This window comes from Melanostigma gelatinosum, assembly GCF_949748355.1.
Source record: "Melanostigma gelatinosum genome assembly, chromosome: 7".
NCBI lineage: Eukaryota > Metazoa > Chordata > Actinopteri > Perciformes > Zoarcidae > Melanostigma > Melanostigma gelatinosum.
In genome coordinates, this window is record NC_136640.1 from 17834069 (window position 1) to 17846339 (window position 12271).

Consider the following 12271-nt stretch of genomic DNA (forward strand, 5'->3'; position numbering starts at 1 on the left):
CCAGGTTGACAGCTGGAGGTTTAATTGGTGGGATGTCAAATGGGATGATCATCTGCTCATGCTTTCTCCTGTCATGGTGGACCTTTTCTAGATGTTCTTCTAGTTCCTGCTTAGATGTTTTCAAAGTTCCGCTTTTTTCCTTTGCGAAGAGGTCTTTGACGAACTTGAAAGGATCTTTGTAGAACAGTGTTCTTGTTTTTTCCCTCTTTCTTCGGAGTTTCCTCAAGTTCTCTGATCTTTGCAAAGTTGCCAGTCGTCTCTTGATGTCCGCTTGGAGTTGTTCAAGGCCTTCTCTCTCTGTGTCAGAGGCTTTCTTCCACAGCTTTTTCATCTGTCTCCTTTCTCTGACTAGCTTGTCCATTTCTTGTTGTCTCCTGGACTTGGCTGGTGCTGGTACTGTTTTCCTGCTTCTCACTTTGTTAACCCCAAAGCGCTCCTCTCCATAGTTACAGATAATGTCGCCCATCTTTTCTAGCTTTCTAGTTGTAGTGCCCACTTGCTGCTCCAAAATTTTGGATAGATCATTGTTGATGGTTTCAAACTGGTTTTTTTTCAACAGCTTTGGGCCACTTCACACCAGGTTTGTGCCCTTTGATATTTTTCTCCATTGGAGGTCTCTGTGGTTGGGTGGGCCATTCCACCGACATTTCTGTGCTTGTATTTGCCTCCTCAGTGACAGGGGTGCTGATGCTCTGCGAACTTTGGTTTGTGTCCCGTCGCTGTGCTTCATTCGACTGATTTGACTGGTTGCGTCGTAAGAAGTACTGGTCAATGCGAGGCCCATGTCTCTGCTCTCTCAAACACTTTTTTCCTCCCTTGGTGGATCTTCAGGCCTAATGCTGATGTTACTTTCTCCCAACCACAAATGCACACCTGAAGCTTGTGTCCTGCTGCTGTTGTGGTTGTTGCATGTGTCGTGCTCTCTTTGTGCGTAGTCGTTTCCGTTCCTAGGTCTGTTACCGTGTTGTCAGTATGTGAGCCATCTTGCGCCCCCGCTCTCGCAGACTCTAGGGGTATGTTCCTTTGTTTACTTGTCGTAGCATTTAGTAGGTGTCTCCAACTAACTGAATCAGCGTTGGGGACTGCTGCCATGGGTAGCTAGCCCATGACAGCCCCATTGGGGTCTGTTCCCTCCAGTCAGCTGTCTCTCCAAGCTGTCACTCGGTCTTTCCCATGTTGTCAGCTGTCCTTTCACAGCAGTCACTGGACGAATCCAGATGGTCAGAATCAAAAAACACAGGACAACAAATATAAATTCCAAATATATAGAACATGTAGGCATATCTTACATAAGGCAGGGGACAGCTGATTAAAAAAAGTGTTAAGATTAATTATGTTGCACAGACAACTACGTTGTTTGAACTTTTCGTTCTGTCATGATGTCAGTTTGTTTTCAACAAATGCATCACCTGACGTATTCTGTTCCAACCCCATGAGTCATCTTTGTTTTTGAAGTAGTGGCAATAAATAACAGAGTCTTTTATATTGTGCCTTATAGCGCAGTACAGGTGAGGATCATAGAATGTACTGCAACAAGTATACAACCAGCAGCACATTTGAATCAATGCATAGCCCTTATTTCAAAATAGCTTGTTAAGAAAAACATTTCTTTCAGGTGAGAGTATGCTTTTTTTCAATTTTGAAGGCAACAGCATCATAAAGCCGGTATAACGATGTCTAAAAATGCATCTTATATGGACTTACTCACACTGGTACCATTGGGCATAAGTGCTACTCATATTTATCCAGTGTTTTTATTGGCCACACTCACCTATCTTATTATTGTCTTTTGCAACTTGTGTGTACTGTCAACTATTGCTGTAAGTAAAAATCTACACAAGCCCATGTTTATGCTCCTGTTCAACTTGCCCATTAGTGACATGTTGGGAGCCACAGCTTTTTTCCCTCATCTTCTTTACAGCATTGTGATACAGAACAGAGTGATTTCCCATTCTGCATGCATCACTCAGGCTTTTCTGATTCATTTTTATGGCACAGGAAACTTGCTGATCTTGAGTGCCATGGCATACGACAGGTACATCGCTATATGTTGTCCTTTGAGGTATAATGCTATCATGAGTCCAAAAAAAGTCATCATAATTATTTTTTTAATATGGTTTATAAATTTCTCAATGATGGTCACTCTGATTTTGTTGCTTACACGGTTCAAAATTTGCAGGACAAATATAGTGGATTTGTACTGTAACAATCCATCATTGACTAAACTGATCTGTGAGGACACCAGAATAAACAACTACTATGGGTTGTTTACTATCGTCTTAATCCAGGGCGGACCACTGTCAATAATAGCCTACACATATGCACAGATTTTGCGTACATGTGTCATGACTAATCACCCCGATGCCCGGAAAAAAGCCTTTCAGACATGTGGTACACATTTAGTTGTTTTCCTAATCTTACAAATTAATACTACCTTCACACTCATTACTCATCGCATTCAGAGTGCATCGCCGTACATTAGAAGGGTTCTTGGTATATCAGTCTTATTGTTTCCCCCTTTCTTGGACCCGATTATTTATGGACTGAAAACAACGGAACTTAAGCGGAGCCTAGTGATGTCCCTAAAAAGAAATATTTGTTTGTCTAAGTTGTAACCAGTTTTCTATTGTAATTAGAGGAGTCGTCCACAATGTAAACTTGCATTATATATTATGTTGCCGAAACAAACAATGATTTCAGAATACCCTTTAAATGAAGGCTCCACCAGCAACAACATGCCGTGTATTACAGCACTACGGAGAAGTTACACATCTCCGTGCCTGTTGATTATTTGTCTTATGCATATGTTGTGCGTTTCTCTATTTATTGTCCATGTGAATGTTCGTAAGTGTTCATCAGCACTTCACAGGTTACAGATTAACAGCCTGGATCATTGCTCATCTGAAGGTTGAAACTGTAGACTGTAAACTGTTTTAATAAAGGGTAAGGAAAATGACATCCGCTGAGCACAATCGAGTGAATCACAGATAATTTAAAAACTGCTGACAGATGTACATAATGTAATATGTTTGACTGAAAGTTACAAAGTTGCAAAAACTAAAAGCAAACGTATCTCACTGCAGGTACGAATGCACTTGCACTGACCAAATACATGCAGTGAAAATGTATTGAAATGCAAAAATAAATATTCTGCTCCATTTCAAATAATTCAGTAGCAAGTGTGTAAACTGTGTGCATGTCTCAACACTGAGTACATTGTATGTATGTAGACTGTAAGGTGGACTACTGATGAGGAAATTAAAACAATATGATTCTGATTGTGGTCATGTTTTCCTTGACATTGCAATAAAAGTATATATTAACAACTTGCACCGTGTTGACAAAATTGTATTTAATTCCACAGCTGTTTGCATGAACAAATACAATTAATCACCATCAATTGTCAAGAAACAAACACTGTTTAACTCCTTCACTTACTCTTTCCTGAAATCATCCTTTAATTCTTTTCTGCAGTTCTATTTTTTGTCTCTGCAGTGAATCTCCTCATAGTCTCCAAATGATAGAATTGATAAAAAGGAATATAGAAAATCTGCAGTTTCTCAAAGAAATTAAATGTGTTTTTCCTCAACACGGAGGAAATAAAAGGGCCACAATCGCAGGTTGAGAGTTTCATTCTGGAACACATTTCTCATTTGACATAAAATCATTATTGTGCTGTAGTAATGTCAATGTATGAAATAAGATGTGGAAACAATTATAGATTGTAAATTTGCTGGATCTCTGTAGTGCTGTGACACACTGGGCAGGAAGACATATAGGCGTATCAGGATGCTGTTCATCTGATGTATTTTAAAAGGATATATATCTATTTTATTTTGCTTCTATAAAGTTCAAAGACTCACAAGAGACAGTTTAAAAAAAAGAAGAAAAAAAAGACTAGTCAGACTTTAATTACTTCGTAAGGGACATGCTCTAAAAACACTGCATCCTCCACTTCCCATCATGCAATAGAACAGTGTCTTTCATGAGATTTCTCTGCCTCCGAAGCCCCTCTTCCTTTAAACCCCACCTCCCGTTTGTAGTGCAGGCTTAATGTTAAACAGCCCAAGCAGAGATAACCCTGGTTACGTCAATGGGGGTGGGGGTCATCTGCGTTCATCACACTCTTCACAACTGTGTCTTCTCTGATGATACATTTATCTTGTGTAATTGAGTTAAACCCTGAAGTGAGATTGTGTTTAACATCACATACAAAGACACATTGTTTTTGGATAATCATTATTTTTTACACTTGCCTACCACTGATTGTTACAAGAACAACGACACGACCGTGGATTTCAGCATAGGTGCACGAACATGTAAGTGTCTGCTGAGTTGACCACGGAGATCGGAGTGTCTGCTGACTTTACCGCAGCGATGTACAGTAGTCTCCAGGAAGAGCAGCGGAAGTCGCCTTTTCTCTACGGCAACCCTGAAGGGACATCATATCTCTAATTCAAAACGACAAACATGAGACAGTCTGACTGTAGGATGTTTGCTGGCTTTTATCCCACTGTTCTTGTCATCCTCTTGTTGTTATGTATATGTATTGTCTCTTGTCTTTCAGTTAAAAACAACAAAACAAAAAAACTTATTTAATGAATGCGTTAACGCGAAATTAACACGTTAACTTGCCCAGCACTAATTTAAATCTATACTGATATTCTCACGACCTCATATTTGTTTGCTTTTTGTTTCTTATTTGTCTTTTGCTCACTGTTCTTATAATGTGAAAGCTTGTAATAAATAAAAAAAGTCATTCCATCTGAATGCTGTAAGTTTGAAACTTGTGTCTTGTGTTTTTCATTGTCAGAGAAAGCACTGTCTTGTCTTATGTGCAGCCATTTCTTACAATAAATAAAGAGTAGTTTAGAAATGTCACTTTATATTTTAAAACCCGGTTCCCCATAAAGGGCCACGCTGGGTGGAAACCAAGGTCAGCTTTGTTGTTTACCAGAACTGTACGGATCGTTTCTCTGCCATCCTATGGAAAACTAGGGGATCAAAAACATGATCTATATCAGAAATCAAAAAACACAAATTATTCAAGTCACTTAAATTAGCTTTGTTAATATTAAAATGTATTTTTTTCCTTTATATTAATGTGTGGGTGATAGTAGGGTAACTAATAAATATGATGTTCTTCCAAAGACCCTTGTGAGCCACTGCTTAAGTCATTGCCATAACACTCTAAAGATAAACGTCATGGTAAACCAGAAGACTCCAGAGAGCTGCCTTGTGTTCAGAAGGAATCACTCATATAAAGCGGCTTCTTCCTCTGAACATCTTACCAGTTGGTCATTGTTGCCAGTACTAGGTAGGGATGATCCACTACATGTTCATGTAGTTTTCTGTATACCCTCTCTGTGTATTTTGTTCCTGGATTTGTATGTGCAAAGCAGTGAAACCCTAAAACTATAAATTGTTATTTATGTACAGTAGCATATATAACATATGATGAATGTGGACTGAAAGTGACGTGGCGTGGACGTATTCAGGATTTAATTTGGTAAATTCTGTCCTTAGTCATACGACAACAATCTTTTTACAACATTATCTCTGTACACATTTCTTGTCTTATTAAGTCTCTCATAATCTTGCTAAATTGATATTGTGTATGAATAGCTAGGCTACCTAATGAGGAAATATTTAGCATCTTTTCAATGTTCTAGGACGGAAGAGCATCAAGATGGAAAACCTGTACAACACATCATCTGTTGTGGTGCTACATCGCTTTAACATCTCCTCTGAAAATGTCTTTCCTGCATTTCTTTTTGCAACTCTCAGCTACATGATCATACTTTTCTGCAACCTCATTCTAATCCTCACTATTGTACTGAGCAAATCTCTGCATAAGCCAATGTACCTAATTCTGCTGAACCTTCCCATCAACGACCTTATAGGCTCCTCAGCATTCTTCCTACACATGATCAATGGAATCCTGACAGACAGAAAGACAATGCAATACTCATTTTGTGTTGCCCAAGCATTCTTTATCCACATCTATGCAACAGGTACAGTGATCATTCTGAGTGCTATGGCATATGATAGATACATTGCCATATGTTGCCCTTTGAAATATAACACTGTTATGACTTATGGTCACATTATGAGAATAATCACAGTTGTGTGGATGAGTTGTTTAGTTCTGGTAATTGTGCTCTTTTTTCTGCTTTTGCGTTTACCCCGCTGTCGATCTGAATTGACACACCCTTACTGTGATAATCCATCTTTGCTGACTCTGGTCTGTGCCAACACAACCATCAATAACATTTATGGGCTTCTTATGGTCGCTATTACACAAGTGTTTTGTAACGGGATGATTTTGTACACATATCTACAGATCCTTGTTGCATGCTTCAGATCCAAAAGATCCGACACAAAAGCCAAAGCTCTGCAGACGTGTGCGACACATCTGACAGTTTTTCTCCTCTTGGAGTGTCTGGGTCTTTTCACCATCATTTCGTACAGAATAAAGAACATATCACCACATTTAAGGAGGTTCATGGGGGTATCGGCTTTAATTTTCCCACCGACACTGAATCCAATCATCTATGGACTGAAAACAAAAGAAATTAAAGAAAAAGTAGTGCACTTTTTTAGGAATAAAATCCTTCCATTTTAAGAATGCAGAAAGCTAAAATGTATTTCAGTTCTGACAGCGACTGTTTTATTTGTCTTGCTACCTTATAAATAAATTTGTTGTTACTAAATTGAATCTTCCCATCAAAACCCTGTAAATTTGGCTTTATTTTCATGTAAAGTTCAAGTTTGTGAAGAATTGTAACGCATATGAAAACTACAGTACAGTTGTGTTTAACAGTCATTCACTTTTGACTGATGATTGTACAAAGTAATGCTAAATAATTACTGCCACATTATTAGTGCATAACTCATCATTGCATTATTATTATTATTCTACTACTATGCATGAAAAGCAATTTCAAGTCACCTCTATGACCTTGTTATTTTTTGTCCTCCAGCAGTATACAAACACTTTTATAAATAATTCACCAGTGTTTGTCAGTAATGTAATGTATATATTATATGAAACAGTCCAAATATATACCAATAGCAGCTAACAGCTGATATACAGTTATGATTTAATTGCATTCTTTTGCAAATGCCAAATAGTTTAACTTAATCTAATATGTTAAAAGGTAAAGCCATGATTCTAGCGTCTCATCAAAGTTTGCTGTGACCATGTGGTGATATTTTGTTACTACACGTTGTGTTTTCTCCTCTCAAAAGGTTGCCTAACCAAAGTTTGTGAGACACTGAGGCATATGAAATAAACAAGACCACCTGAATTTTGAGTTACATGAGACTTGTTTGATTTGAGCAGGTGAAACTTATTGGATTAGGAATTTAAAACTGTGATTCAAATACAGTACATGACCTAAGTAGGAGAAGAGTGCTGTTTGTAGAACAGAAAAAGAAAAATAGAGACCATCTTGGACGGTTGGGACATTATTACCGTGAAAAAACATCTGTCGACAAATGCAAACACCTGGCAAAAGTACCTTAAAACTGCTTCTGTGTCTCCAGGACCACGTTATGCCATGATGACTCACACACAGACTTACATTGTGCTAGTTAAGCAGTCAAATTGAAGTCCCAGGGTTATCCGTTTGTAATTAAAACATAGAGGAATGTCATATCCTTCCATTCAAGCCTTGCCAAAGTTGCACTGAACACGTAACTGTAGTATTGTATGCATTCGCAATACAAAAACAGCAGAGGGCACCATCGGTACACACTGAATCTTTTTGAATCTGCTCTCCGTTGATTCAACACTGTATGGATCCGTTACATTTTGTGTGATATGCTGTCCTCGTATGTCTTTTGAGGTCAGTGCAGAGGGGAGGCCAGCCCTGAACCACATAAAGCTAGTAAGGAGCCAGGTATGTCTATAAAGCACACCAAAGCTGGAGTGAACTAACACCAGCAAAACAAAAATCTGGTTTTAGTAAACTCAAAGAAAGTATATGATATGTGGCTCCAGATAAACCTGAAAACAAACACAACAGAATCTTTGCTGTTTTACATTGTAGCACTTGATCTCAATGAAGAGAAAGAATCATTTTGATAGAAATAGGTTTAGATCAGCTGCTAATTATATCATCTAAAGAACCCTATTACATTATAATTATAAGTGCATAATAACTGTACACAACAGTGATGTGTTTATGTTAGCCTGTCTTTGTTTAGCCTGACTGTCCTTGTTTTGGCAATGGATGTGTATATGTATCTTCCTGCACATTTCTTTTTGACACTGTGTGTAGAGAAACTGGAAACCGGAGTCAAATGTTTAGACGTAATAGGCCAATAAATGTGATTCTGATCATGCCCATTAAAGTAATGCCTGCAGACTGCTTTAAATTGTAGAGTTATTAAAATTATTAAATGAGTCGTTCAGTTTTTCTGCTCCACATATCTGGAACAAAGTCCCAGAAAGCTGCAGGTCTACTGAGACCCTCAGCTCCTTTAATTAAATCAAGATTGAAGACTTTTCTGTTTGCTGCTGCCTTTAATTGAACCAGATTTAATGAATATATTAATCAATTTCCTGCATTTCTGCATTTTACTACTGTATTTTATTTCTGACACTGTTTTTGTATGTTTTAATGACTGTTTTTATTGTTTCAATGAATGTTCTTAATAAATAAAATCTCCTTTTCGTTTGCCTTTTGTTTGATGCTTTTAATGGTTTTATGTGAAGCACTTTGAATTACCTTGTTGTTGAAATGTGCTGTACAAATAAACTTGCCTTGCATTGCCTTGACAAAGCAGCGTGGGTTGGGGTCCAACCCCCGGCCCTTTGCTGCTTGTCGGCCACTTTCTCTCCCCAATATCCTGTCTATTTTTGTCAATACTATAGTAAAGGCAAAAACAATCAGCTGGAGCCACCTCAGCAAGTTGAAGTTAACTGAAATGAAGCTGAATTTGTTGATGTTGCGTATTCACAATATTTGAGTCTTTCAATGTCCTAAGAGAGTAGCACACCTGCCTACTTCATGCCAATGGAGACAACTATGATGAATACAATCTTTAAGAGTGCTGCGGATTAAAATAAATCCTCAAAAGTAAAAAAGAATCGAATCAGTCTTTTGATAATCATTCTTACAGAGCCATGCTGAACTATACTTTGTCTCCACACTGTGGTCAAATGCAATATAGCACACCTTAATTTCATGACCATGTAGATACCTTACAAATATTCTACACAGTTAATTTCTAACTTATGATATTCCATTGTCTCCATGAACGTTTTATTGGGACATTGTCATATTTATTAATGCAGAAGAAGCAGATAATGTAATCTTGCTAAATATCAATGAATGTGCCTGATTTGAACAAGCTAAAATACTTTGCAGTGACTGTACACTGATTTGCATTAAATGAATCCTCAAGTAATCATTGATTGATCATTTTATCAATTAATTCTCCTTTGTTTTATTGCAAAACTGCAATAATAATGAATTCCCAAAGTTTTACTGTATATTTATGTACAATGTACCGCAACCGTGTATAACATGCTTTTAAAAGGTTTTGCATAATCACAGTTAACTACTGGCCAATACAATCAAGAGAGAAGTACGACAAGAACTTAGTTTAAGAAATTAGTTAAAAATAATGTCGCCCATCTTTTCTAGCTTTCTAGTTGTAGTGCCCACTTGCTGCTCCAAAATTTTGGATAGATCATTGTTGATGGTTTCTCACTCTTTTTTTTCAACAGCTTTGGGCCACTTCACACCAGGTTTGTGCCCTTTGATCTTTTTCTCCATTGGAGGTCTCTGTGGTTGGGTGGGCCATTCCACCGACATTTCTGTGCTTGTATTTGCCTCCTCAGTGACAGGGGTGCTGATGCTCTGCGAACTTTGGTTTGTGTCCCGTCGCTGTGCTTCATTCGACTGATTTGACTGGTTGCTTCGTAAGAAGTACTGGTCAATGCGAGGCCCATGTCTCTGCTCTCTCAAACACTTTTTTCCTCCCTTGGTGGATCTTCAGGCCTAATGCTGATGTTACTTTCTCCCAACCACAAATGCACACCTGAAGCTTGTGTCCTGCTGCTGTTGTGGTTGTTGCATGTGTCGTGCTCTCTTTGTGCGTAGTCGTTTCCGTTCCTAGGTCTGTTACCTTGTTGTCAGTATGTGAGCCATCTTGCGCCGCCGCTCTCGCAGGCTCTAGGGGTATGTTCCTTTGTTTACTTGTCGTAGCATTTAGCGGGTGTCTCCAACTAACTGAATCAGCGTTGGGGACTGCTGCCATGGGTAGCTAGCCCATGACAGCCCCATTGGGGTCTGTTCCCTCCAGTCAGCTGTCTCTCCAAGCTGTCACTCGGTCTTTCCCATGTTGTCAGCTGTCCTTTCACAGCAGTCACTGGACGAATCCAGATGGTCAGAATCAAAAAACACAGGACAAGAAATATAAATTCCAAATATATAGAACATGTAGGCATATCTTACATAAGGCAGGGGACAGCTGATTAAAAAAGTGTTAGGATTAATTATGTTGCACAGACAACTACGTTGTTTGAACTTTTCCTTCTGTCATGATGTCAGTTTGTTTTCAACAATTGCATCACCTGACGTATTCTGTTCTAACCCCATGAGTCATCTTTGTTTTTGAAGTAGTGGCAATAAATAACAGAGTCTTTTATATTGTGCCTTATAGCGCAGTACAGGTGAGGATCATAGAATGTACTGCAACAAGTATACAACCAGCAGCACATTTGAATCAATGCATAGCCCTTATTTCAAAATTGCTTGTTAAGAAAAACATTTCTTTCAGGTGAGAGTACGCTTTTTTCAATTTTGAAGGCAACAGCATCATAAAGCCGGTATAACGATGTCTAAAAATGCATCTTATATGGACTTACTCACACTGGTACCATTGGGCATAAGTGCTACTCATATTTATCCAGTGTTTTTATTGGCCACACTCACCTATCTTATTATTGTCTTTTGCAACTTGTGTGTACTGTCAACTATTGCTGTCAGTAAAAATCTACACAAGCCCATGTTTATGCTCCTGTTCAACTTGCCCATTAGTGACATGTTGGGAGCCACAGCTTTTTTCCCTCATCTTCTTTACAGCATTGTGACACAGAACAGAGTGATTTCCCATTCTGCATGCATCACTCAGGCTTTTCTGATGCATTTCTATGGCACAGGAAACTTGCTGATCTTGAGTGCCATGGCATACGACAGGTACATCGCTATATGTTGTCCTTTGAGGTATAATGCTATCATGAGTCCAAAAAAAGTCATCATAATTATTTTTTTAATATGGTTTATAAATTTCTCAATGATGGTCACTCTGATTTTGTTGCTTACACGGTTCAAAATTTGCAGGACAAATATAGTGGATTTGTACTGTAACAATCCATCATTGTCTAAACTGATCTGTGAGGACACCAGAATAAACAACTACTATGGGTTGTTTACGATCGTCTTACTCCAGGGCGGACCACTGTCAATAATAGCCTACACATATGCACAGATTTTGCGTACATGTGTTATGACTAATCACCCCGATGCCCGGAAAAAAGCCTTTCAGACATGTGGTACACATTTAGTTGTTTTCCTAATCTTACAAATTAATACTTCCTTTACACTCATTACTCATCGCATTCAGAGTGCATCGCCGTACATTAGAAGGGTTCTTGGTATATCAGTCTTATTGTTTCCCCCTTTCTTGGACCCGATTATTTATGGACTGAAAACAACGGAACTGAAGCGGAGCCTAGTGATGTTCCTAAAAATAAATATTTGTTTGTCTAAGTTGTAACCAGTTTTCTATTGTAATTAGAGGAGTCGTCCACAATGTAAACTTGCGTTATATATTATGTCGCCTAAACAAACAATGATTTCAGAATACCCTTTAAATGAAGGCTCCACTAGCAACAACATGCCGTGTATTACAGCACTACGGAGAAGTTACACATCTCCGTGCCTGTTGATTATTTGTCTTATGCATATGTTGTGCGTTTCTCTATTTATTGTCCATGTGAATGTTCGTAAGTGTTCATCAGCACTTCACAGGTTACAGATTAACAGCCTGGATCATTGCTCATCTGAAGGTTGAAACTGTAGACTGTAAACTGTTTTAATAAAGGGTAAGGAAAATGACATCCGCTGAGCACAATCGAGTGAATCACAGATAATTTAAAAACTGCTGACAGATGTACATAATGTAATATGTTTGACTGAAAGTTACAATGTTGCAAAAACTAAAAGCAAACGTATCTCACTGCAGGTACGAATGC

General features: G+C 38.4%; 3 protein-coding genes across 3 annotated transcripts; all 3 read left to right on the forward strand.

The window, feature by feature from the left end:
* Window positions 1-1673: 1673 nt before the first annotated feature.
* LOC306779679 (olfactory receptor 52B2-like) lies at window positions 1674-2615 on the forward strand (the record flags this gene model as incomplete). The annotated part of the gene is made up of 1 exon (XM_079271656.1): window positions 1674-2615. The coding sequence occupies one exon, from the start codon at window positions 1674-1676 to the stop codon at window positions 2613-2615; it is 942 nt and encodes a 313-aa protein (XP_079127782.1).
* Window positions 2616-5689: 3074 nt separating this feature from the next.
* Window positions 5690-6625, forward strand: LOC306779680 (olfactory receptor 52B2-like; the record flags this gene model as incomplete). The annotated part of the gene is made up of 1 exon (XM_079271657.1): window positions 5690-6625. The coding sequence occupies one exon, from the start codon at window positions 5690-5692 to the stop codon at window positions 6623-6625; it is 936 nt and encodes a 311-aa protein (XP_079127783.1).
* A 4226-nt stretch (window positions 6626-10851) lies between these two features.
* Window positions 10852-11793, forward strand: LOC306779681 (olfactory receptor 52B2-like; the record flags this gene model as incomplete). Its single annotated transcript, XM_079271658.1, has 1 exon — window positions 10852-11793. One exon carries the CDS (start codon window positions 10852-10854, stop codon window positions 11791-11793), a length of 942 nt encoding a protein of 313 aa, XP_079127784.1.
* Window positions 11794-12271: the final 478 nt, after the last annotated feature.